Here is a 25,840-nt window from a genome sequence, read left to right on the forward strand (position 1 = left end):
TCAGATCAGATGTGAGTTAAACCTTTCCGCCTCCACGCTCGTCTCCATCTATTTCAAGATACTTTCCAAGTAGGGCGACTCCGCAAAGAACAACACAGGCTTCAAGAGCCAAGGCAGTGCGACAGGGTCAGTCAATCCCACCAATGTTGGGCGTTTAGTTGCAGGCATCGGGACAATGGTAAAGCGGGAGCTCGGATGGTAATAAACATTGAAAATTCACTAGATTTCGGGAGTATCTTGATGCAACAAGCGCTACAGGTACTCCAAAACGCCAGCGTACTGTACTTACACAGCGTCGTGATAACGCACCCAATCAGCTCCAGCCCTGCCGTGCACCAGTACCTGAGAATCGATCTATCCAACATGGTTACGGAGTACACAAACTCAAGCGCCTGCTCTGAAAACAACGCTTCCACCGTGTCGCATTCTGATGGTCTCTCTCGCTGCCATAACGTGTAGCGCTCGCGCAAGAGCCTGCTCCGAGTATCCTTTGCCATCAACAAATTCTCGCTTGAGCGAAGAGAGATTGACTTGCCAACCAATCGGCATGCGTCTCCTCAACTCTTCCTCGACCCTGTTCGTTTCGTCCATAAGCTCTTTCGAGCTCTGACCTTCACCCTGTGTAACCGCATCCATGGTCGAGGCAAGGAAGAGACGAATGGCCTCGTCCACATGCGTCTCATCGGCGATAGGTGACAAGGAGAGTTTGGCTAGCGATTCTGTAATACGAATGATAGCTTCCAGTTGGCGCACAGTGATGGGTATACTGCTTCGTTGGTTTGCATTTATCTCAGAAGCATGAACTTGCCGCCTGATGCTCACGAAATGGGAACTCAGCTTCTCGGCTGCTTCAGGTGAGAGACGCGGGGCACACCTCTGCCTGCAGTATGTGATGTAGCGCTTCATTTTCTCGATGGGGATCTCGGCTTGAGCGGTTTCTTCGACGCCTCGACCGCCCATCGCAATACCCATGACGTGCTTCGCGATCCTCTCGTCACGACCACGATCGTGCTCATCTCGAACGATGAAGATCATGTCGAAACGTGACAAGATGGTGGTCTGGAAGTCGATGTTCTCACCAGGTGTCTTCATGTCGTCATAACGTCCAAAGATAGGATTGGCTGCTGCCAGTACCGATGTTCGCGAGTTCAGAATTGTTGTGATACCGGCTTTGGCAATAGAGATGGTTTGTTGCTCCATGGCTTCGTGAATAGCTACTCGGTCCTCATCCCTCATCTTGTCGAACTCATCGATGCACACAACACCACCATCGGCTAGGACCATGGCGCCACCTTCGAGGTAGAATTCTCGTGTTGTATGGTCACGTTGTACAGACGCTGTGAGACCAGCCGCAGACGAACCCTTTCCGGATGTATAGATGGCAATTGGTGACACTTTCTCGACGAATTTCAGTAGTTGAGATTTGGCCGTACCTGGGTCACCGAGGAGAAGGACGTTGATATCTCCACGAAGCTTCATGCCATCAGGCAAGATCTTCTTAGATCCGCCCATCAACAGACACGCGATGGCCTTTTTGATGTCCTCGTTGCCATAGATGGACGGTGCAATGCACTTAGCAAAGACTGAGTAGATGTCTGGCCTTCTGCTCATCTCAAGGAACTCCTGTTCCTCCTCTTCTGTAAATACAGCATTGCCCTTGTTCGTATGGTCCACGTCTGCGTGAATGCCAACTGCTCGAATGTATGGATTGCGAATGGCGACCGCGGCGCTAGACGATTTCTTCGACCCCTTTTGCTGATATATCGAAAAAATGCCCATGATTGTGCATCGTGTACCAGGAACCACTCTGTTGGCGAGGTAACGATCCGCAGATATCATAATGTGTCGAGGTAGCTCTCCAACAGGTACCTGATCAGGAGCCTCTTGCAACTTGAGCACTTGCTGGTCAATGAATTGGCACCGCTCGTGCATGACGTAGTATGGATCCAAGGGGCATTTGTCGTCGCCCTCGCCTGCCTTTCGAGCACATGTTCGTGGGAGCGAAATGCCTGCGAAACCGCCAGATACGGGGATCATCTCTTCATGCTGACAATTTCGACATCGAATCGCGAGTGCTGTAGACTTTGACGAGAGTGTGGAGGCGCCGATGATGATGCCAGGTATGCGGACGAGATGGGAGACGTTGTTCGCTGTGAGGTCGCGGATAGAGAGCTCCGAGGCAGACGAGTGAAGCAGGAGCTGGTGCTCAGGAAGCTTGATGTTTCTTTGCGAAGGGTAAACAATACGTTGCGTGCATGTCTTGAGTGCTGCTTCGAACTGCTTCGCGTCAGTGGGAGATGGGGGGGGGGGCTTCAGAACGCGGGGAGGGACTTACCAGAGGTAAGATTTCGGCAGGATCCTGCTGAAGCTTGTGTGCGAGCTCTTCATCATAAGAGATCAGGTGAGCGATGTCGATATCACAGTAGTACTGCTTCACAAGCACATTTTCGCGGATTTGGTCTCGGTAGAGGAAAACATTGTCGAGGTGAAAGTCCATGATAAAGTCAACCAGCTGCTGCTGGACACGCGATGGGGAGGTGCCATCCTGACGCTCATCACCCGCCTGGCTGCCGAAGATGCTGATCGAGTACGCTGTTTGCCTGTCCGTCATGATCTGTGTGCTGTTTGTGTATGAGGGGTTGCACGGTGGAAAAGTGGCGGTTGATGTGTGTCGCCCTGATAACGCGTAGATTCGCGTTTTCGCGTTCACGCTATCAGTTCATTAAACCTAAATGTGGTTAGCGCTCCCCACGTCGAAGCTCTAGCCGCCGCGAACCACCATCAACATCATCTACCCATATTATCCTAACAGAACCACTCATCATAGCAATACAACAGCCTGGTGAGCTTCAACACCGCGATTTTTTTGCCGGATTTCTGTACCCTGGCTTGAACGGCGCATCGCATCTTGCTGAGGAGCGTTTATAAGTAATGCGCAAATCCTTAATTTCCAATTCCGTGATCCCTTCGGAATATAAGCAGTCCTTCTGAACACCAATCCGAGCACCGAGATGCGACATTTTCTACGAAAGAACGTGGTCAGCACTATGACTTTCGAATAACGGTCTAGGAGTCGGCTTGCAGTCGTCCTGGTGGCTCAGTTGCAGCCCTCATCTACAGCGGTACTGTTTGAAGGCCTCTTGCTCAAACCAAAAGGTCTTGAGACCATGTATCCCGACTCTCCACGGAACTCTGGGTTCATTCTGTGAATTTACTGCTCTCGTTCGTCGCCTACGCTCAAGACTCAACGCTTATATCCTTTGAACATGAGCATCATTGAATCCAAAACCAGGCTGACTAGCTAAAACGCGTTGGAACCACGTCTATCGATTCACACCATCCCAAAAATTTCAGCTCCAGGTTGTGGCAATGCTCGTTTCGTTCGAACTATCGGCGACAAACGAGGGAGAAAGTGTATACGTACCCTTTCATGAAGACAGAAGTCAGGAGATCTGCCCCACTGAGTGTTCTGCAATCATCCAATGATCAATGATTAGGTTGTTCATGTCGCAAGTTAGATGCAAACTCTCGTTGGACCTCAAAATCGGCACTATGTGCCAAAAAGCAACTTGACACTCCAAGTCGAATGAGCTGCGGCCCATCTCGCGATCCCACCTGTGCGGTCTTGCATAAAGACCACGCTGGATCTTGAATGAAGAGCAGATTCGGTCTAACAAGGGTTGGCCAATTAGCAGCTTGGCAAATCCTGCTCATGCTACATCCACCAAGCGCGCCTACACTGACGGGATTGCTTAGCCATTTGCAGTCTGCAACTGCATCGCGCCTTTATATCTGTGGGTCCAGATGTGCTACACGTGGTCCTTCCTCCAACTGCTATTGATTATAATCTCTTCAGCAGGATTTTCAATCACCCACATGTTTCGCGTATCCTGTGCACAATGACTATCCACTCGGTCATCACGATGATGGCCGGCCAATTAGTCTATTCGGCTTACCCTACGCTAAACCTTTAGGCCCTTATTGCACTGACGAAGATGGCTTATGCCAACTTGCTACGCTGCTAGATTTGCTGGCCTGACAATACGGCGCAGTACCGCATCGTTGTGGTTGTATGTGGATGTTAATGGGACTGATGATCCTTGCCAAAAGTCCAATTGTACATTCAGCACTGTCGGCGATGTCTGCTAGGACAGCTTGTACGCCTTTCAACTGCCCGAGTGCTCTGTTGCGGCTCAAACTTGCCGCAGAGCGAATCGATCGTATGGATTGGTCTTGCGATATCATCAAGGATGCCACCATAGAGCCCACTGACGAGCCACGAGAGCACTGGATTCGTTCTTCCAGATGCGTTCCATGAGTACCAGCCAACGCTATCACGGCTTTCACAAACTAGGCAATGCAAAGCAGGCGTTTGCAAAAGATATGGCAAAGCCGGCACTCGGCACCAAATCGCGTGGCGAATTGCTCGTCCTCTCGAAAACGCTAGGTTCCGCTCACATCTTCCTGACAAACGACACCTTAGGAGCATGTCGTGAACACCTCGTGGTGAAATACCCTATTCCCATTGGCTGCCGTCGGTCCTGACATCGAGCTAGTGCCGAGAATGCCAGGGGCGGAACTCGAGGCGATTCCAGGCTTGGCGATATGGCGCCAAGTGGATACTTTCATCCTACTTGTCGGCGGACATACGAATGAAACTATCATTATCATCTTCTAACCCGAACGACTGTCTGCGTTACAAGGTCGCCTGCACTTCCAAGCAGCCAAGGGTGGTCACCTCCCTCCTACACGGGCATCGCCCATTTCTAGAATTTCTCGTTTCTTGGAACGTCAAATCGCAGCGCACATGAGACGATTTGATCTGTTGATTGGATTGTGATCCTAATGTGGCGTCTGAGTGATATCTGGTGTGAGCATGGTGAGCTTTGTATGTGTGTGAATTTGGATGTTATATAGAGTGCACGTCGTTTCTCGCATCTAGCAGTCATCCAGTCGTCGACCAGCCCGCTCACTGGACCACTCGAAAAGCACAGGTAGATCAAGATGCCTGCTCTTCCTCAGTTTGACTATCTTTTTGCCATCGGCACCCTCTTCGCATTCCTGGATGCGTGGAACATTGGTAAGTAGTTTTTGCTTTTCACTCCGGTAGCTGAAGTCTTCCTCTCCTGGCTTGACGATTAAATTATCTTCTTCTCGAATAGCAGCAGTGATTGACCTCATCAGGTGCCAACGATGTGGCCAACTCTTTCGCGACTTCGGTCGCTTCACGCTCGCTCACACTCAAGCAGGCCATGTGCATTGCCTCCGTCATGGAGTTTGCTGGTGCCATGCTTGTAGGTTCTCGAGTTACAGACACCATCCGTACAAAGGTCATCTCCATCTCTCTCTTTGAGGACGATCCGTCTGTTCTCATGCTTGCCATGGTTTGCGCCATCGTTGGTTCTGCCACCTACCTCACCATTGCCACTAAATTTACGATGCCTGTCTCGACTACTCACTCAATCATGGGCGGTGTTATTGGTGTTGGTATTGCTGCAGCTGGGCCCCAGGGTGTCAACTGGTCTTTCAAGGGTGTGTCTCAAGTGTTCGCTGCCTGGGGTATTGCTCCTGGTATCTCTGGAGTCTTTGGTGCTATAATCTTCTTGATCACTAAGCATGGTAAGTTCTGGCACTGATGGCTTTCATCATGAAGCTTGACAGCGAAAAGCATACTAACGTCCCAAAAGGAGTTATGAGACGCCGCAACCCTGTGAAGAAGGCCTTCATCATGGTCCCTCTTTACTTCTTCCTCACTTCCTTTCTTCTGGCTCTCCTCATCGTTTGGAAGGGTGGGTCTGCTAAGATCAAGCTCACCGACTACGAGTCTGTTGGTGTTGCCTTCGGTGTCGGTGGCGCTGTTGCTCTTATCATCGCTACCTTCTTCATCCCCTTCCTGCACCGCAAGATCATGAAGGATGACTGGGAGCTCAAAGGCTGGGAGGTAATCAAGGGACCTTTTCTTCTTCGCCGTCCTGAGCCCCGCGAGCGTCCCGAAGGCGTCACCGCTGGCCTCATTCCCGACTTCTACGACGGCCACTTGACTGCTGAGCAGCTTGAGGCTAAGCGCGCCAACGAAGGTCTGGCTGCTCACAACAATGTGGAGGATCTCGAGAAGGGCGGTGCCCACGTCTCACAGCCCAAGATGGATCGCAGCGACTCTGACATTACACCGGTCCCCGAGCCCTCTACCGCCGCCATCAATGAACGTCCTCTTCGCCAGCTTTCCAAGCCAAAGAAGATTCCTCCTCCAGGTGCCTGGTACACTCCTGCTGTGATATGGTACTGGGTCAAGTACGCAGCGCTTCACGGAGTAGAGCAGGACGTGGTTGATCAGCAAAAACACAAGGATTTCCTTTCTGGCGATATCGAGAAGATCCACGCTACTGGAGAGCACTACGACAACCGCGCTGAGTACACGTACTCGTTCTTGCAGATTTTGACTGCATCGACTACCTCCTTTGCCCACGGTGCGAACGATGTCTCCAACGCCATCGGTCCTTACACCACCATCTACTTTATCTGGTCCACGTAAGTTCTCTAATCCGCAGCATCAATGCGCCTCAAACTAACATTCCCTCAGTGCAAAGATCTCTAACAAAGTTCCCGTCCCACTCTGGATTCTTGCCTTCGGAGGAGCTGGTATCGTCGTCGGTCTCTGGACATATGGTTACAATATCATGCGTGCGCTCGGTAACAAGATCACTCTGCACTCGCCTGCCCGCGGGTTCTCCATGGAACTTGGTGCCGCCGTCACAATCATCATGGCTACCAAGCTCGCTCTCCCTGTCTCCACAACACAGTGCATTACTGGCGCGACTGTTGGTGTCGGCCTGTGTAACGGTACTTGGAGGACTATCAACTGGCGCATGGTAGCCTGGATCTACATGGGTTGGTTTGTCACGCTGCCTTGTGCTGGGTTGTTATCCGGATGCTTGATGGGCATTGTTCTCAATGCACCAAAGTGGGGCGGTGGTTTTTAACAGGTTTGACGACTCAAGGGAGGAGGAGTGTTGTGATCTGTTTACGAGGAATGGCTTGCTATATTTTACGCTCGCTTGTTTAATGAAGGAGGAGGGATCATTACTGTCAATCAAAAGTCCACTGGATACCACCTAGAATTTCGAATCATCATCGCTCTTTTCTAGCTCTCAATTTTCGTATCGTGGGAATGGTTTGGCGTGATCGTTTACCAGTCAACGACTGCCCACACGATAGTGGCTGGTAGGGAAATGCGCAATTTCGAGAACAGTGATCACGAGCGACATACCAAGGTAGCGTACATCGTGAAACCTTTTTTCACACGTCTGATCTTCATGACTTGTCAAGTCTGTTACAAGCACAAGGCTGCAGGTTGTTCTTCCATCCTTTCTCTTCCAATTTTGGCCTCTGTGCCATCCAGTCACAGTACGCCACCATGGGAATGCGTTTGTCTGCACACGTTGCTCTGCCTCAATTATTCACTAAAAATTACGTCACGGTACCATTGTTCAGACCAACCTCGAATTTTTCAGAAGCGATTTCTGCGGAGTTGGGGAGTGCAAGAACGCCTTTGGTGGAAGACGTCGAGATGCATCAATCTGTTCATTCTTCGTGGCTCAGGCTCCACAATCGATAGCGAAAATATCGAAAAAATGACTGAATACTCGCGAGCGTACAATTCTGAACAGCAGACACGTGAACTGCACTAACGAATTTGGGAGCTGTTGAACTTGGGCTACAATATTGAGATATGAGTCCGAGTCGCTGTAGAATGGTTTTTTTGCGGATGAACAAGGCCAAGAGGTCTGCCAAATCAGTATGTTGCACCACAGTGTTGTTTTCTGATGTCTTCGGTTCCGGGTCCATGACCGTAACCGTGGAAATTCACACACTGAGATAAGCTCAGAAGCAGGATATCGCATCGCGAACATCGGACAGCCACAAACACAATCAACACATCTGCACAAGCTAGTCTCAACAAAAGTTCTTGTGTTGACAACATGTTTTCGAATGATCAGAGGAATCAAACCCTTGTCGTACAGAAAACATTGAGGGCGGAAATACAGGTATGGTACATAGAATCTGACACGTGCAGTGTCTGCAACTACAAGCGTTCAATGCGCTGGGGAAAGTGTGATGTTAGAACTGCAAAAACTGCTTTTCACACGTATATTTTGGTTCATGATGATGGTTAAGGCTTTCGTCTAAAGTGACTCTCATTTTGCAGAGAGATTGCAATACAACAACTGCTGCTTTCAACTTTAGTCTTAATGGCAGCTTGCGATCGTACGGGTACTCGATGCGAACTGGCAGTACGCGTGATATCAAATCTGAACTGTCAAGGATAGCGCGGGCTAAAATTGAGATGCTGTGTTCAGTAGAGAGCTTGTACCAGTCATTTTTTAGTGTGGTCTTAAGATCAAAGGCGTCTTCTGCTGCGCTCCGCGCTGCTGCCTCGTCAAAGGCGGGATTCATGAGGTACAGCTGCTTAGCGCATTCAACTACCTCGTCTGAGGCAGATGAAGGCCCGCTATCCCCCGGTCTCTTTGAGTAGCTCAGGGCGCTGTAGGGGTCGAAGGATACTGCAGCATCTTGGCGCTTGAGTGGCACGTGTGGTGGCATGCTGTTAGGATGCGTACTGTGTGTAGGCGCCAAGGATGGATACTTAATTGTCGATAGATGGTGGTAGGGCCAGAGGAACGGTATTGGATGCTGCATGTACAGTTCGTAGAAGTTAGCCATAATCATACAATGCTGTACACCGTAAGACTAACAACCACCCATAAGAACGCTCGCTTAAAACAGGCCTCTGGTAGCTGCGTCAGAATAGAGGGTTTAGGCGCTCCCTGCGATACGTGAAGCGCGGGGTCAGACGAGGACAAGGACAGCGACGTCTCAAGAGTTGACGCTTAGGGTCCTATCCTGCAAGCTGCTCTCTAGGTTGTCAGCAACGCAGTTGAGGAAGGCAGGCCCGCCGCAGTATCAACGTTCCGTTGAATCTCTCGGCTTATGTCCCGGTACTCGTTTGTGTCAGAGATACCAGGCATGCCGTACTGGCCACAATGCCGTTTCAGCCACGCAACGTAGTCTTTGATTTTCCAGCTCGGATTAGCGTGGCCTGTAAGCACTCGAGTGCATTGTGCTGCGACAGCTCGCGCGCTAAACGTCTGGGGCTTTAGTTTTGTTATACTACCAGAGTAAGCAGTAGTAATTAAGATTCTAATGCGATACGAACGGGTGTACTAAGCAACGCTGGCTAGAAAACAAAGCGAGCAGCTGTAGTTATAAGCGAGACACGTGGCAAGGCGCTGTGTGATAATCTAGCAAGGCTCTGCGTGGTAGTTTGACAAGGCGCTGTGCGGTGACATAGTAAGGCTCTGTGTGGTGGTTTGGTGAAGCGCTGCGTAGTAATCCAGCGGGGTTACTGAGTTTGTTGTAGGTGTAAGAGAGCGGAGGAAAGAGCATGCAGTTGACACTAGTAGGGAAAACTGTCTAGGCAGCCAAGTAGATTGGTGCAAGTAAGAGAAGCACGTTAGATACATTTGGGATGGTAAAGGTCACAAGCAAACAGTTAGGATAGTAAAGCTAAAGAGAGCACGATAGAAAGAACTGAGAGATCACCACATACTCATTTTTAATGCACCCTTGCTTCCTCCCTACTGTTTCCTTCTCTTTTCGCTCGATCGAGCTGGAACCTCAGGCGGTCCCGTATCTTGTCCCTCGCCATCCTCTTATTGCTCGGTCGAGCTGCATCTTCATGCATGTGTCCTGTCACGTCTTCTCTTATTGCTCAGTCAAGCTGGAACCTCAGGCGGTCCCGTGTCCTGCCCCTCATCCTCCTCTTATTGCAGCGCCCGGCTACGATAATGCTGGTTTTGTTAACATCTTGACATCTGAAAAGATCGTGCACGGTCAGGTCAGGCAGTCTAGCCTCTTCTCTTTTGTTTAAATCTACGAGTTAGGACACAAAGTACTAACGTACCCCACGGGCGAAAGAATCAACGGGCGAGAGAATCACTTTTGCCGATAATCAACCTTTTCCTTAATTACTCCGCGAAACCTTAAGCATTTAAGCTAGAATTTGAAATAAAGTTGCCCGTTTTGTATGGAATTAGTAACGGTGTAGTGTACAGTGTCAGCTGCAGTTTGTTGAAAATGAATGAAGTGAAATATTGCAGAACTCCAAAACGGTTAGCGGGTGTCTAGTCAGCTGGCTTGCTACCTCAAATATAATAATTTCTTCCATGGAGTGTACGAGCATCTGTTTGGGAAGGTGCTAGTAAAGCTGCTCCAGCCGTTGCGCCACAGGCAAATAAGAAGCAAGTGGCGAACGATATAGTGCGCGTTAGGTACAGCAGCAACATCCAAGGTCGGTGACTTCTACTGTGTTTGTTTTTGGGGCTATAGGAATCTCTGACTCGTCAAGGTCGAGCAGGAAAAGTGCGCTTTTAAAAGCAAAAAGTGCAGTTCAACCACTTCGGTCAGGCTCTATATCTGCATCTTGAGGCCGCACATCAACGAAACCAGAGCCAACCATGGCCGTACAAGCGCTAATTTCGTCCATGAGATGGGAAATGGGGCTCTGACGCGTGCTCGTAAGTGATCCGTGGTGACTAAATGTTGAGACTCCACCTTTTCTTTGCACTCGTGTAAGCTGACCATCTCCGCAAGTTCTCAATCCGTATTGACGCTCATGGGTCCAGAAGTGATGGTAAAGCAAGGTTGAGGTTTAGACTGAGTGGCTCGGCGATCCGGATTGGGGGGAATTGAATGGTGGGAGGAGGTCGAGATGAATATGCTAGCTAGCGCCTCTTCTTCCGTCGGTCGAAGAGGGAGGTGTCCTCTTTTTTCGTCACCCCCCTCGTCCGAGAGGACATTCTTGATTACTGTAGCCCGGACGGTGGGGATTAAAGCATTATCGTTTGCCATAAGAACAGGCAATTTTTCATGGTTCGGAATCCTCGTCATTCGCTCGCTGCGGTTGTAACTAGAGACCACACGTCCAGCTCGGTGAATGGTCCCATATCCGACTGGCCTCAGGCTAGACTTCTAAATTCATCTTAGTGCTGAGTTGACCCGAGAATTCCTTGTCGTCCTTGCACGCTCGGATGACTTTTGAGTTAGCGTAGTAACAATATACAAGGATGCTAGTGCAGACAGGGCTGAGGTATTTTTTCGTGATTGTTTGGACCATACTTGTGGGTCGTCCAAATCCACGCAAAGTCTTCCCAGTAAAGGTTCGTTTTAATTGCTTTCCTGAGATCTCTAGGCTGACCTTCCACTATGGGTCTTTACTAGTTGTGCAACGCAATATAATGAGCGAAAAGGTACACTGACCGTGAGATTAAACGTGACACTCCTGTTGCGTCCTCATCGCGTTGTCACCTACTAGTACAAGGAAAAACAGCCTGCTGTAAAAGAAGCTAGAACATGACCGGGGTACAGGTCATCCTTTATACGGAGAGCCTGTGCTCTGCTGCCTCTCCCTGGAAGAAGTTTCTTCCAGTAGACAGCCGAGTAAGAGAGTCTTGATTCGAGACTGCTTGCTAGCCATTTGCTAAGAGAGGCGAGGTACTGGATAAGGCGTGTACCATGGAATAAGAAAAATGTTGGGTACCAGAGCTGATATACGAAAGTGCTCGACAAACCCAATAAGCGAAACATCAAAAGGGCAGTAAGGAATTATGCACATGACTGAGCCTCTGACGTCTCCATAAGTACCAGGCGTTTCTTCTGATTACTTCCCCTCCGACACTGCTCACTCCAGTGCACTTCCTTCTTATTGTCTTACTCATCTTGAGTACTTGCTCAATATGTATTCTACCAGCAATACTGGCATCGGGTTCGACCTCGATGTAGAGTTCAATCCTTTCTCGAATCTAGACTTCGATAACACATTGGGACTGCAGGGCAATACTACCTTCAGCACTCCGTTTCATACTGCCGACACTGGCATCGTACAGGAAGCCGATGTGCAGCGCAGTATTTTCGATGCTTTGCATTCGACTGAATACAGCTTTGAGTCTCCGCCACCAAAGCTTATCTTACGCAGAAACCCTGGTGAACAACCCTTTTCCCGGAGCCTACTTCATCACCAGGTGGATCGCTATCCTGCTGCCAGTGCCAGGATGTTGCCGTTCGGGATATGGGGCTCGGCTGCCGCTAACGGTAAGTTCCGCCCCACTCCGGTTTCGGCAAGGCTCGGATGTCCCGATGCTAGATCTGATAACCAGCCCAGGATCTCCATCTGATAAGCACACATCCAGCTTGCTGCACAACCGCCCGCTGTCCGCCATGTCTTCTGACTACCAAGGCATTGCTGCCCTCACGCCTCCAGCGGACCACCACAGCGGCGCTGGCTCCCCCGCCGACTACAGCTCGCCGCAGTATTTCCAGAGCCCCGCTGCAGAGCCTGCACGCCGCCCGTCCAACGGCCGCAGTAAGTACAAGCCGCTCTCTCTTTGCATTCCCTCCCGCCACAGCATGTGGCCACGGTAGCACGTACACCCGGGCTACCGCCGACTCCCTCCGTGCACTGCATGGTCGCGGCTCAACTGGTATGTCATGGTGATGGTGATGCTGTGCGGGGTCTCCCAGGTCGCTAGCTTGTTTTGACTTCTATATCAACGACTGCCGGAAGACATGGCTGACGTGCTCGACCAGCTCTTGTTCCGCTGCCTGCCTTGTGCACGGCAACATCTCCGAGCACTATTGCCACGACGTCTTCCACTTCTAGCAGCGGCGGCCCCTGCACGCCTGCAGCGGGCGGCCCTTTAGCCAGGAACTATGCCATCCCTCCTCGCCCCAAGCCTGGCCGCAAGCCTGCCACAGATGAGCCCGCCTCAAAGCGCAAGGCGCAGAACCGCGAGTCGCAGCGAGCTTTCCGAGCTCGTAAGGCAGCCAAGGTGACGGAGCTCGCGGAACAGGTTGAAGAGATGCAGAAGCAGCACAACCTCGAGAAGAACGAACTCCTCAACGAGATCAACAGCCTGGCGAAGAGGCTGCACGACGCAGAGAGGGCCTTTGACGAACAGGTCAAATTCACCAAACACGCCGAGGAGGACCGCGATTACTGGAAAGAGCAGCATGACAGTGTGCTCCGCAATCAGCAAAGTGACAGTGCCCCGATCAACAGACAGATCAATGGCCGTAACGATGCCACAGCAACTCTTTACCAGCCTGCTGCGTCCAACGGCCACAGATCCCCTGCTCACCATTCTGTCAGCAGCTTCCATGGCTTCGGCACCCCCATTTCCGATGATGTTGCCGGCGGCTGCGGCGACTGCAAACCCGGTGATTGCGCCTGTATCAACAAGATGGCTGAAGACATGAAGGACATAGACAGTGCTTTCGATGCCCCGTATATGCCAGCTGTCCCGTTACCTCGTCGCAGCGGTCGGCCAACAAACAGTGGCGACCCTGCACTCTTGTCCGATTCTTCCGATGACCTGGAGATGGACTTTACTGCTACATTCGCGCGTCCGTCTACTGCGCTTCTCGATGAGGACCAAAAGCTTCACGACTCTTGCGGCTTTTGCGAGAACGGAGGGCACTGCGTATGTCGAGATGCTCGAGAGAAGCTGCAAGCCGAGGCTGAGCTTGCACCTTTGTCGCGCATGTCCAGCGATGTCTCAGCACAGAACAAGAAAATTGCGCCAGGCGGCTGCGCTGACTGCCAGACTGACCCGGCTAGGCGGGCGTGGTGCCTGCGTGTTGCACAACTACGTGAGGATGGCCACCGGTCAAGACGGAATTCTGGTCCAAGAAGCCCTCAGTCCTTGGACACCCTGGAGCCACCCGTCGTCTCCAAAATCGATATGAACATCAGTCGAGCATCTCCCATCCCTGGCAAGCGCTCTGTTGGCTGTAGTGAAACTTTCAGACTGCTTGACGGCCGTATTCCTATGGATGATCCTTCGGCCTGGAGCAATCTGCGACCAATGCTGTCAGATGGACGACGAGATACATTCACGATGGAGCCTCGTGTCTACAGCGCCATGGAGATCGATGCCGCGGATATCATCACTACAATGCAGAACAGCAGAGGCCCTTTGAAGCCACGTCCAGAAGATGGCGAGTATGCACCTCTGGTCACTGCGGCAGAAGAGCGTCGTCGCGCTACCAATTCTCCCGCGAACTTTCCCAAGGGCGAGCAGCCGACTCCTATGGAGTTGTGAGACTACATTTCTGCGTCTTACGTTATATCCTTGTATGCATACGGAGGATCACCTTCTTCTTTTTCAGTCTCTGTTGATACCCTTTAAGTCTCCGCTCATTGCCTGGCCTTCCCAGCACGAAGGAGCACGTGTGCGCACACAAAAGCACATGCGTATATTTCTATTCCGCCACGATACTCCATGGCATGTCATCTGGATCCAGCCCTTACGAGTCCTCATTGCGGTCATGCGGCCATTAGGCCATTAGGCCATGTTAGACGTGATTAGATATAATGAATGAACGTAACATTTTGCACAAAAATCTACCAATACTGTGATAGTGAGAATGAAAATTTGCCTGTCAATACTGCGTGGATGCCATCAGCCCAGTGTCAATGTCGAGCTTCCGACATCCGTTGCCCCAGGCCTCCAAGCAAGTCTCCATGGCCCAGAGACCTCGCGCACTCATGTCAGAAACGGAACGCCAAGGATTAGGTGGAGATGGTTCGGGTGCAGTCGGCGATCGCGCGAGTGGGGGACGGCCTGCGGTGAGCTGTAAGTGGTCAAGTCAGTGCAAATTTTATCAGATCATCTGATAAGATGGTGATGACAGCATAGACCGATGTCACTGGCTCCATCGTTCGTCCCTCAAGGGAGGCTAGCTTGCTTCGAAAGGGCTGGAGAGGGGGCTGGCGACGGAAATTGCGGAATGCGGTACGTAAGATGTGGCTCATCTGGGAGGCTTTTGCGAGGGCCGGGGCGCTGGTACGGGGTTGGGGGGATACTTTCTTCCTCGATATCTCACAGAGTGACGAAATGGAGCCCTGCTGTCAGACTTGCATTACTTGTTCAAGCTATGACTATGTGTGAATACTAAGGTTTCAGGAGGAATTTACACTGTTCCCATGGAGGTGCTGCAATCAAACGTACACGCTACTCGCTTATGCAGCTGCCTGTCGTGTCTTCTCCACCCCACTTCGTGAAGTCGAACATGTAGCGGGGCTTCCAACCAATACGGCCCATCTGGTCGATGCCGTTCCGCATGCCTTGAGTTACGCTGGGCAAACCCAGTGCTTCAGTGCCACGTTAGATATATAAATCCATCACTCACCATTTCTTTATCAACCAATCACAACCAATCATGGCACTTTGGGTAGGCAATCACCTCACAAAGAAGAACCACAAACAGTCGCTAACAATACCTTAGCGGAGTGGTTAACGCGATGCCCTGCTATCCATAGTCAGGCATTTCCTTCGGGAGCGTGTGTTCGAATCACACAGGTGTCGATCTTTTTGCTTGCGCGATGGTCTTGGAGCTGGTGGAACAACGAAGAACGAGTTGGTGCCAGTGGTAGAATGGAACAACGCTGCGTTGAGGCATCATTCTTTTTGGCCGTGCATAGGAGGTGGAAGGAGAGGGAAGAAGGGATAAGAAACTGAAGGGATTTTTTTTGGTTCCAGGTGCAGAGTTTGCCTTAGCGTCTTTCTGGGTAGATAACCCATTGCAGACATGTACTCGATTTGACCGTGAACGATTCTCACATAGAGTTTTGGGACAAGTAAGTGACTTTGCGTTTTACTGACATTCGTTAGCCGCTACTTTAGAGGATCCAGAACATTATTTTCCTTGGATGCGACAAGCGGCTTACACATACTTCATTCTCGCCACAAGTCGCGGGTACCACTTTCGATTGAGCTCTTCGGATAGCCCATAGCCTTAGTGATAATCCTTCAGCAATTTCAGGGTCAAAATTCTCCTCGATCAATAAATTGATGGGTACAAACATGCAAGGAGCCTCCAAATAACTTCCAAAAGCCGATCTAGTGACTTCACTTCGTTTTGCCCCTGGGGTCCTTCCTGAGCATAGCCATCTTCTCTCCCAAGAAACTGATCTGGTAGGGATGAATGTAGCTGCACCTCCTCAGCTCGCAGTTGTCTTTTCACTTGCAGAGATTGCTAAACATGGGCTTCTTCTTGACTTGTGAGAAGATCCTTGCCCTGCAATTGTTAGTACAGGCTAAGATTGATTGAGGATGATACTGACATGCCCGGTGTGATCGGGCAAAGTCAAGCTTGTGGAGGCTGCAGGTTGAGATGTGGGAACCGGCAAGAGAACAACTGTGGGCTGGGTGTAGTGGTTGTGGTTGACGGAGTTGTCGATAGTACTGCCGTGGAAACTCTGCATAGTCTGGACCCGAGCATGGCTGTATTGAGTGTGGTTGATGTTACTTATATCCACACGAGCGCTCTCAATCCCAATGTTGACCTTATGTTACGTCTTATCGACATCGTTGTTGGGGTATCGGAGCTGTCTCTCGCAGATCTTAAGTACCTTGAATTCCTACTCAAATGTCTTCTCCTGCTGTCTGGTCTCCTCTTTCACTACATTAAGGTCGCCATAGCAACGGCTAGATCTAGACGAAGAGCGTCGAGGCTGCTGGTAAGCACGTTCTCCTTGCTCGTGTAGAGAGCTACCGTAGTGGATTCATCGTAGACAGTCTCGTCAAAGTCATTATCGCCGTCATTGCCGGTGTCCCAGGCTAAGTTGTTGCGGCAGGCTGATGAATGGCCTTGGGTAGTGCTAGTTCGAGATGAAGGATGTTTTGTTTCTGCTCTTCGATGACATTCTTCAATGCTCGCTCGAGGATGGTGAGATTTGTTGGAATCATCTGCAGGGTAGCGTGCCCGAAAGTGGTGGGCTATAACGGAGTGCTATGTTTGAAATAGCTGAAAATAGGGATTGGCCGAAGCACGCTGATGAAGTGAAGTGAAGACTTTGACGGAGCATCAAGTGAGTCTTTGGACCACGGACGTTTGCATTTCCCTTCTTTGTTTGCCCGAATCGCCTGAAACGATAAACGTACGTCAGCATCAATGATGCTCGGAACTGTGAGCGTCTCACCGTAGCCCATTAGTGTGGTTGTTAACCAAGACCGCCGTTGAAACCTCTCTCCAGTCTGAAGATCAGAGTTGATATTCTTTGCGACCTCATTTCCACAACGCAGATGAAATTGTGATATGACCTCATGCCTTCCTGGAACTTTTTTTTCGCAAGGGCCAGCAGCTACCAAAAGCTCCGCAGAACATGAGCGGCACGTTGACAATGCCATGGTAGTCACATCCTTTCACCTTCAACTCCAGTTCATCACGCAGCCGCGCATGGCCCGCACACGAGCACATGAAGCCATAAATAACTCATCATCCCCATTCTACTCCCTATCTCTTTCTCATGTTTCCATCTCCACAAGATGTTGCAACTCAGTGTCACCATTTTCTGCTTGGTCGCGCATCCACGGTACGCACCTTTCCCCGCTTCCATTTCGCTAAACTGTGCAGTACCTGGCCTTCTGGTCTGTGAGTTGTGCTTTGTGTGATTACTGACCTTAAGCCTGACCGCAACTTGTGTGCGATTTGCTGCCACTCGTCGTGAGTAGATGTCCGATCTACACGACCGCTCCCTAATTGCACATGCTTTAGGGCGTGCGCAGGAGTTGAGGCCTGCACCCCCCTCGTTGAGCTCCGCGCCTTCATGGCTGGACTTGAAGAAGACAAAACAGGCATCGTTCTCGAGAAGTATCAAGCCACGCTCGGCTCGCATGAGCCATCAGATAATTTGCAAAGCCACGACGAATTGTCTAAATCGTGGTTCACCGAAGCCATATTGAAGTGACCCGAGTTCACTGTGGCTGATACGCAGTTTCCAACCGCCCCAGGCGCATAGCTTGTCTCAACCTCTACCAAAACAGACGAACCTTGCTTTCAGCACACCCAGCTTGCTTCTCCTGCGCAACCACGGCCGCGGACAGACTGGAATGATTCCATTTCCATGACAGCAAAGTGTACCTTTTCCAAGCTCAACTAACACCATACTTACACCCTGCCAGGCCGCCGTTATGGCCCTCGTCATCTACGTAAAGCGTACACAATAAACAGAAGATGAAGATCTCCTTGCCATAAGACAGGAAAGTAAGCTGCACTCGCGGGGACTCAAATGTCAGCCTCCAAGGCTTAGGCCACACAGGGAACAGACCATGTGCCACTGCCAGTCCAATTTCCCCTTCCAATGACACAACAGCGAGGCAAATCACCCGGTACATCCATCAGCCCACCGAAAACACCAAAGCACTTTGCACAAGGCCGGCAACGATCCTGAAAAATAGCGCGTTTCTTCCACTTGAGGTGTGTTTGTTTGACTTGGGTTCTGATGCTGAAAAGGGAATTTTGATAACACCAGTGACACCACACAACACGCGACTGAACGCTGCAAAAGTAATTCAAAGGCAAAGGCAACGCAAGAGGTCAGTACAAGGAAGACAGTCAATGCAAAGATAAATCCGGCTGTCAACAATGACTCTCACCATGGCGTTGGGAACTCTGAACACATCAGTGAATCCATACCGCAGGCATCTCGGCAACGTCAAGGCGACATAAGAACGATGCTAGAGACATTAGAAAATCGACACTTGTGTCACGAAAGATCTTCTTAACAGTGCAAAGCAGGAGAAGTAAGGGTAGACAGCAATTACGCCGCGCAATGATTGACTATGTAAAAGCTGTGTAACAAATCCGAACGAACGCACGTTGTGCACACGTTGTAGATAGATGAAAACTCCAACAAAGTAAAAACACGCCTCTATCCTAATCTTATGGGTATTTTCGGCTCACAGCTACGACAACAGACCATCCATGCTCACGCTGGATTCGTTTAGAAGAGGAGAGCAGCGCCGAATAGGACACCAGCACCGACTACGCTCATCATCTTGAGGGGTACGTCAAGAGCACTAGCAGCACCAGTGGCGGGACCGCTGCTACCGCTTCCACTTGGGCTAGCAGAGCGAGTGGGGCTGCCGGAGCCAGCTTCAGCAGTAGACTCGGACGGCTCACCAGCAAAGTGCGAGCCATCACCAGCGAGACCAGGGGCAGTACCAGCACCGTCATCCATGAACTTCTCAGCCTTGGCGGGCATGGCAGGCAGAACGGTGGTGGCGACCTCCCAGTCCTCGGATGCAGAAGGGCATTCGGAAGCAGAGCCGCTGGATTTGAAACCACCGTCACCACTTGGGTTCTTGGTGGCCTTGAAAGCTTCCTTCAGACGATCGAAGTCTTCGTTGGGCTCAATCTTGCCGTTGGAAGCGACCTCGACGAGACCGTAGCCGTTGGGCTCAACAGTGTATTCGTAAGCTAGACCGCCAGAGTAGACGCCAGTCATGTTGGTGGAGTACAAAGCAGCGACCTCGCCCCAATCGCGGCGGTTGGTGATGCAACCATATTCGGAGAGGAAAATGGGCTTGCTGTAGTCTTCGTAGAGCTTAACTTTCTGATCCCAGCCGGACTTGGTGAAGCTGGAGGGGTCACACCAGGAGTAGTCATTGAAAGCGAAAAAGTCGGAGCGCTCATCGTCGGAGCCGCAGTTGAAGAAGAGAGCTTGCTGCTCAATGTTCTCCGATACGTCGGCGGCGGAGTAACCGACAGGGATGGTACGGGGCGACTTGTTGCCAATGTAGCGCTTCATGTCGCGGGTGACGGCCTTGATGTAGGTGGCGGCGCCAGTGTTGTTGCGCTGGTTGATGACTTCGTTGCCAGAGAAGAAGAGAAGAAGGTTGTTGTAGTTGTGGAAAGCATCGATCGTAGAAAAGACGGACTGGAGGTAGACGTCGTTGTACGAGCGGTGGAGAGTGGCGTTGGTCTCACGGTTGAGAGAGTAGTCCGGGGTGTTGGCATCGAGTGCCAGGTAGATACCAGCGTCGTCGAGCATCTTCATACCCTCATCGTGGTTCTTTGAGTTGTCAATCGTGTAGACACGGATCGTGTTGATGCCAAGATCCTTGAAGTTGGCGACATCGCGCTTCAGGCCCTCAAGGTCAAGCAGAGGGTCCTTCGCATCTGCCGCGCCACCTGTGCTAATATTAATGACTGACGTCCTAGGTTCGATTCTTACCAGACAAACAAACCTGGCTGGTAGGCAACACCACGCACGTAGAAACGTGAGTCGCCTGCGAAGAAGGCGTTACCGCGCACTTCGACGGGAGGCAGCTTTCCCTTGGACTGACGAGCGAGCACGCTCGCGAAAGCCGGGCTAATGGCCGCGCTGAGCGCAGAGAGAATGACGAACGTCTTCATGATGCGGACCGTAGAAAAAGAAGAGGAATTAAAAGGCTTGTAGAAGGCGCAATGGAGTCTAACGAGTGACTGGTAAAGAGGAACGGAGTTGGTTGAAGGCGGTCAAACAAGAGGCATTGAAAGAAAGGAAACGGGATCCGGGAGTGAAGTTATTTGAAGCAGGAGCACCAATGTCTTGGTAACCCCCGAAATCCTATGTGTGGAACTGCCAACCCTCATCGTCTTGCCTGGCTGGCACCGAGCCAAGTCCTGTGGTGTTGGCGGCTGGCAGGAAGCGCACGGCGGGAATGGAGGCCAAGCGGCCAAGACCCGGGATATGAATGGTGAGAGGCGCGCTTTGCGTGCGCCCAGCCTTGGTCAGGGGCAATCCCCCAATGACTGACAGCACTGCTCCTTGAAGACAGTCTTGTTTGCAGTGGATTGCGCGTCGCTGTCCCGCTGCACAGCCTAGTTGAGTGAATGAGCGAGACTCCAATCAGAGAGTTTGTGGGTGAGCACCGGGAAAGCGACTGATGAAACAACAACAGAGCTTGGTGTCCGAAGACAAGAGCAGCCGGGAAATGACAGCAACGCCGAGCAATTGCGACCGGCAGCGCTGACTACATTTCGACAGCTGCAGTGTGAATGTCTTCGGATACCGAGTGCAGGACACTGGTGCACACGAGCAGCTGCTGGTGTCTACCTCGCGCAGCTGCTATTTGGCGTCGGCGTATTGTTGAGGGGCTGATCGCGTCTTGGACAAACTGAGCGGCGAGCTGTGGCGAGCCGTGGAGACCCGTGCGCGCGCCGTGTATCAGCTGCATCTCGTGTCGTCGATTATCTCATCACCCAGTACGTGATACCTAGGTATAGTAACGAAAGATTCAATCTAGACATGTTTTAGAAGGTGTTGTAGCAGGAAAGAGAAATACAAATAAAAGGTGCTGCACAAAAGCAGGGCTGGCGATGAAGCCGAAAACCCACAAAGCTCGCTCAGCAAAGGGTAGTAATATCAGAGTCCTTGTATACATATTAATGGGTTCTGCTTTGCAACATGATTGCAGCTTTGTACGAGAGTTGCCAGATGCAAAAGACGTGTGAAGGCAAGTTGTGATGATCTTGGCTGCACCGGCTGGCATAAGAAGGAAGAAAGAGATGGGCTCGTGCCTATTTCTAGGGATGACGACTTACTTAGCACCTCTTTTATTATCACGACGCATTCTAGGAATATTATAGAATACGACTGTTCTACTGACAAAAGGATGAACTCGATCTCTCCTAGGCTGAGGTTAATATTAAGTCGCTTGGAAGCAACCGAATTTCCATTCGCTGCCACGATTATTTCGCACTTACATGCTGTCAACAGGACTGACTGTACCTTTGATAACTGTCTCTATGTCGGCCGAAGAGTTACCATAACGCCGAATCAAATTTCCAATTCGGGTTATGACTGCAACACTATTGTTGCAAGTATCTAATGATACTATGTCCTTCTTTCTAAGATGCGCATTTTCCTTATGACGCTGCCACATGAGCCACGTTCGCGACATGAAAGGCTGAAAGGGGCTGGGCCTTAGCTGGTGGAAGAAAAGTTGGAGCGTATACGGTCCAGATTATCCAGTACGCCACGGGGGTGACGAGGAAGGAAAGCGTGAAGAAGGGTTCGAGATTGACATCTAGCAGGATACTGGACAACTGTGCCATGTTACAAAATAACAAAGGTGTACCAAGGGCGATTGTGGCTTTGTGGCCAAGCAAGAGAGGAGCATTCCGAAATCGATTGACAAGTATCCAAACCAACATCTCTCGAGATTGTTATTAGGTATGCGAGGTAGCGTCTGTGTAGGTGATGGTACATTCTTACCTCCCAAAGCCTGTCCTCTCACTGACCCAGTCCAGCACCAGCACCTTTCCTCTCACTGCTGCCCATCCAAGGACTGCCTCCTCACGACCGCGTTGGTAGGATCTGTGTACCAAAAGTATACATTTCCCCTCCTCATCTTCCAACACATATTGCCTTGGTGTAATGACAATCTCCTTATCCTCGTTGTCCTCCCCGTCTTCTCTTTCTTCCGCGTCTGGTCCAAGCCCAAGAACAATATCTGGGAATGTTTCCAAGGCACCACAGTCCACAACGTTGCCATAGCTGCCGTCGTGTCGCCAGGGCGAAGGGTTCGTGGCTTGGACAAGGATGTCGTAGATTTCGCTTGGAAGGGAGATGTAAGGCGTGTCCAGTGCCAGACGAGCGGTGAATATGTCTTTGGATATCATACCGCCTTTCCGGACACCGATGTGAGTTGTTGGCATGTCTGCACCTGGGATACGCGTGTCGACCCACCCGACATCTGACAAAAGCTGACTCGTGAATTCTTCGTAACCAAAGGTCATTCTGCCTGGCTGGGCGGCATCAATTGGGATGCTGATGGACGCGATCTGAGGACGAAAGCTCTTCCTGTTCTTTTTCACGACATCCTGTAGTTCCTCGAGATTCAATTGCCGGTCCCCAGACAGGAAAGAGTAAGTTTTTCCTCCAGTCAGCTAGCTTTATCATTAGATAAGCTGTATTAGTTGCAGAAATTGTGTCTTACCGTCAGAGGGACAACGAGTCCAGATCCATGCTCTTTAAGTGGTGTCTGCTGGTTGTGCTGTGCTTTTGCGAGTAGCGGTGTGACGGCAAGAAGAAGGAAAGTGAGCATATTTGCCGAAAACATTTTTGCGTTGCAAGTATGCTGGGAGAAAATGAATATGTCTCTTGTCTTTATACTTGTTGAGAGCGTTTCTTTATTTGCGTTTCACTTGCTGTGCCTCGTGGGTCCTGACAGCCCTGCACTCTGAGTTAAGAAAGAAGCTGGGATCGCCTTTTCATGGTACTCTCGGGCGTCAAAGTGATCCCCGAATACAGTTGTCTGGATTCCTATTTTTGTGGCGCTTCGATGGCTGATGTGGTTCGCCAATGGACTTGCCGTCGGGCACCTACTGTGTAATTGCGGCGTAGTTAACGGCGTTGGCACTGTCGAGATGGAAGTGAAAGCACAACGCCGATCACAATGGTGGGCTCTCGGGCTTATTGCGGTCCTGAAGACTACAGGCGAGGCTGACTAGCTCAGCTCTTTTGAAAAGACATGTAGAGCCATGACCAGCGGTGAAGGTTGTCGAGTACCTGGACGAGGGAAAGTACGCTAGCAGCTTAGCGCGAATTCGGACCCCAGATACTGGGAGGGAGGGTAGCATCGAGAGCTTTCCACGGGTGCCTTCCGCTCGATCTCTAAATATCTCAGGCTACCTGTCGCATATCAGTGAAAGCACACATTCACACTACTCCTATCGCTATAGCCAACACTCACACACGCTCGCTGCGCGATCCATAGTTACCCCGCCATGGACGCCGCTCGCAAAGGCGAAGCTGCGCTCAGCGCCAGCAATTACGAAGAAGCGATTCAGCACTTCACCGACGCTCTCAAATCGAACCCGGCCGCCGTCAAGTACTACATCAACCGCGCCACAGCTTACCAGCGCACACAAAAGTACCAAGAAGCACTTGTCGACGCCGAAATCGCTGTTGTCCTCGCCCACAAACGCGCTACCCGTGAGCTCATCAAAGACGCGCAATTCCGCCGCGCCCAGCAGCTGTTCTTCCTCGAACGATATGCAGATGCCGAGTACGTTCTGGAGATTGTCAGGAAACTCGACGAGAAGGAGAAAACACTGCCGATCTGGAGCATGAAAGTTGCAAAGAAGCTGCAGGATATTCCAGAAGACGACGAGAGGAGAAAGGTCACTGTGAAGAATGTCCCTGATGTCGAAGTACCCAGCGCACCAAAGGAGACAGCCACGACTAAGAGGACCGAGACGCCCGCGGCAGCTCCTAAGCCGGTTGTGCCTACACCTGCGAACAAGATTAAAGACGACTGGTACCAAAGCAATGACACGGTGACGGTCAACATTCTTGCAAAGGGCGCACCAAAAGACAAGGTCACCGTCGACTTCGATAAAGATTCTCTGTCAGTCTCCTTCCCTGTCGAAGATTCGTCTGCAGAATACAGCTTCAACGTCGACCCCCTCTACGCACCAATCGACCCCACACAGTCCAAATTCCGCGTCACACCGAACAAAATTGAAATTACTCTGAAGAAGGCAGTGCAGGGCGTAAAATGGCACAAGCTGGAGGGCGACCGCACAGTGGAAGCGACCGAAAGCTCCAAGGACACCATCCCTCACCACATCCTCAGCGGCAAGCCAGCCCAAGACTCTGGCCCCGCATACCCCACATCATCTAAATCCGGCGTCAAGAACTGGGACAAGCTCGCCGCAGAAGACCTCGACGATAAGGACGAGATTGAGGGCGACGAAACTTCGCACTTCTTCAAGAAGCTCTATAGTGGCGCCACATCCGAGCAGCAGCGCGCCATGATGAAGAGCTATCAAGAGAGCGGTGGCACAGTCCTCAGCACTGACTGGAATAACGTTGGCAGCAAGACTGTCGTGCCCGAGCCACCTGAGGGTATGGAGGCGCGAAAGTACTAGGACAAACCCACGCCTCTCGAACCACAAAAGCCTGCTGCCGGACCCGCGGATACCCAATTTGCGCACAAAAGATGACATCTTCTTTGTTGACCGCAGACTTCATTTCAGCTTCGATAAGCCAGCTTGGCAATTTGTTCGCTGCTCTTGCAAGGAAGAGCTGGGACACGCGAGATGCTTTGCCCAAGGTAATTCGGAGTTTAACGCTGCACGCATGGATCGACGCATTTGCATGTCTACAAAGGCAAGAACTGAATCTTGACCTCTCTGATGCTGCTTTTCTTCAGGTGACTGCTGCGGTCAACGGTCTACTTCGGTTAGTGTATATTTTCTTCCAGCCTTTTTCAGGAAGTCAAGCACTTATTTGAGAATTGTGGATTGCGAGGACAAACACAGACCATGATTCTATATTCAGAAGCATAGCATAGCGAAGAGTATCACGAACAAGCATGGCGCAACGGTGTGCTTATCAGGTAGCTACACAATACCAACCACCATCGTAGACATCTGACTGTTCTGCTCCACCGCGTCCCACGTTCTGACTTATCCCCAGCAACTACCTCACCAACATCACACCACATCACATTACATCACATCACTCCTGAAACCTCGACGCAATCTTGCAATAAATGCATTGGATATCATAACTGCTCAAACACAAGCCGACCCAAAGCCAGCAACAGCAAAGCAGCACCCACCACCCCATTTTCTTTCTATCAGTGTGTGGAAACAAACGCAGGCAAGCAAGCAAGCGGCTCTGGCACAGCCTTCCCCGCGAAAACCAACGCAAGAAGGGAGAGGGAGGGAGGGAGGGAATCATCCAAACAGAAGGTAACAAAGTGGAGCCCCGACAAGAGGGTCCTCGGAAACTATGTGCTATGTACCAGAAAATAGTGGCAAGTCCGATGATGATCCCAGAGACATACACACCAGGGGAGTCAAATCGGGCTGTCACGCAGCAGCAGAAAGTAGAGTGTCGTTGTTGCTATTGTCGTTGTTGATGGTGATGGTGTCCATGTTGGAGCTTCGCGCTATGCAAATGAACGCCGCCCATGCCTGCTATACCGTGATAAGAAGAAAATCA

At 51.0% G+C, this 25,840-nt stretch overlaps 6 protein-coding genes and 1 non-coding gene across 7 annotated transcripts, besides 3 other annotated features; 4 read left to right on the forward strand and 3 right to left on the reverse strand.

Annotated features, from left to right (window-relative positions):
- Positions 1-384: 384 nt before the first annotated feature.
- EKO05_0010056 (DNA helicase) lies at positions 385-2,611 on the reverse strand (the record flags this gene model as incomplete). The annotated part of the gene is made up of 2 exons (XM_038942967.1): positions 385-2,277; positions 2,336-2,611. 2 exons carry the CDS (start codon positions 2,609-2,611, stop codon positions 385-387), a joined length of 2,169 nt encoding a protein of 722 aa, XP_038794604.1.
- Positions 2,612-5,004: 2,393 nt separating this feature from the next.
- EKO05_0010057 (Na+/Pi symporter) lies at positions 5,005-6,980 on the forward strand (the record flags this gene model as incomplete). Its single annotated transcript, XM_038942814.1, has 4 exons — positions 5,005-5,080; positions 5,185-5,619; positions 5,688-6,528; positions 6,581-6,980. 4 exons carry the CDS (start codon positions 5,005-5,007, stop codon positions 6,978-6,980), a joined length of 1,752 nt encoding a protein of 583 aa, XP_038794605.1.
- Positions 6,981-9,904: 2,924 nt separating this feature from the next.
- Positions 9,905-9,998: a dispersed repeat.
- A 2,275-nt stretch (positions 9,999-12,273) lies between these two features.
- Positions 12,274-14,156, forward strand: EKO05_0010058 (uncharacterized protein; the record flags this gene model as incomplete). Its single annotated transcript, XM_059637683.1, has 2 exons — positions 12,274-12,418; positions 12,643-14,156. 2 exons carry the CDS (start codon positions 12,274-12,276, stop codon positions 14,154-14,156), a joined length of 1,659 nt encoding a protein of 552 aa, XP_059493666.1.
- Positions 14,157-15,332: 1,176 nt separating this feature from the next.
- On the forward strand, positions 15,333-15,422 carry EKO05_18t1. Its single transcript has one exon. It is a non-coding gene; the product is annotated as a tRNA-Ser (tRNA).
- Positions 15,423-18,841: 3,419 nt separating this feature from the next.
- On the reverse strand, positions 18,842-20,256 carry EKO05_0010059 (uncharacterized protein; the record flags this gene model as incomplete). The annotated part of the gene is made up of 2 exons (XM_038942981.1): positions 18,842-20,031; positions 20,088-20,256. 2 exons carry the CDS (start codon positions 20,254-20,256, stop codon positions 18,842-18,844), a joined length of 1,359 nt encoding a protein of 452 aa, XP_038794607.1.
- A 1,684-nt stretch (positions 20,257-21,940) lies between these two features.
- On the reverse strand, positions 21,941-22,946 carry EKO05_0010060 (uncharacterized protein; the record flags this gene model as incomplete). The annotated part of the gene is made up of 3 exons (XM_038942893.2): positions 21,941-22,040; positions 22,100-22,773; positions 22,824-22,946. 3 exons carry the CDS (start codon positions 22,944-22,946, stop codon positions 21,941-21,943), a joined length of 897 nt encoding a protein of 298 aa, XP_038794608.2.
- Positions 22,947-23,613: 667 nt separating this feature from the next.
- EKO05_0010061 (Cochaperone protein) lies at positions 23,614-24,759 on the forward strand (the record flags this gene model as incomplete). The annotated part of the gene is made up of 1 exon (XM_038946995.1): positions 23,614-24,759. The coding sequence occupies one exon, from the start codon at positions 23,614-23,616 to the stop codon at positions 24,757-24,759; it is 1,146 nt and encodes a 381-aa protein (XP_038794609.1).
- A 564-nt stretch (positions 24,760-25,323) lies between these two features.
- Positions 25,324-25,355: a tandem repeat.
- Positions 25,356-25,730: 375 nt separating this feature from the next.
- Positions 25,731-25,777: a tandem repeat.
- The last annotated feature ends 63 nt before the right edge of the window (positions 25,778-25,840 follow it).

The sequence above is a fragment of the Ascochyta rabiei genome, chromosome 18 (assembly GCF_004011695.2).
Source record: "Ascochyta rabiei chromosome 18, complete sequence".
NCBI lineage: Eukaryota > Fungi > Ascomycota > Dothideomycetes > Pleosporales > Didymellaceae > Ascochyta > Ascochyta rabiei.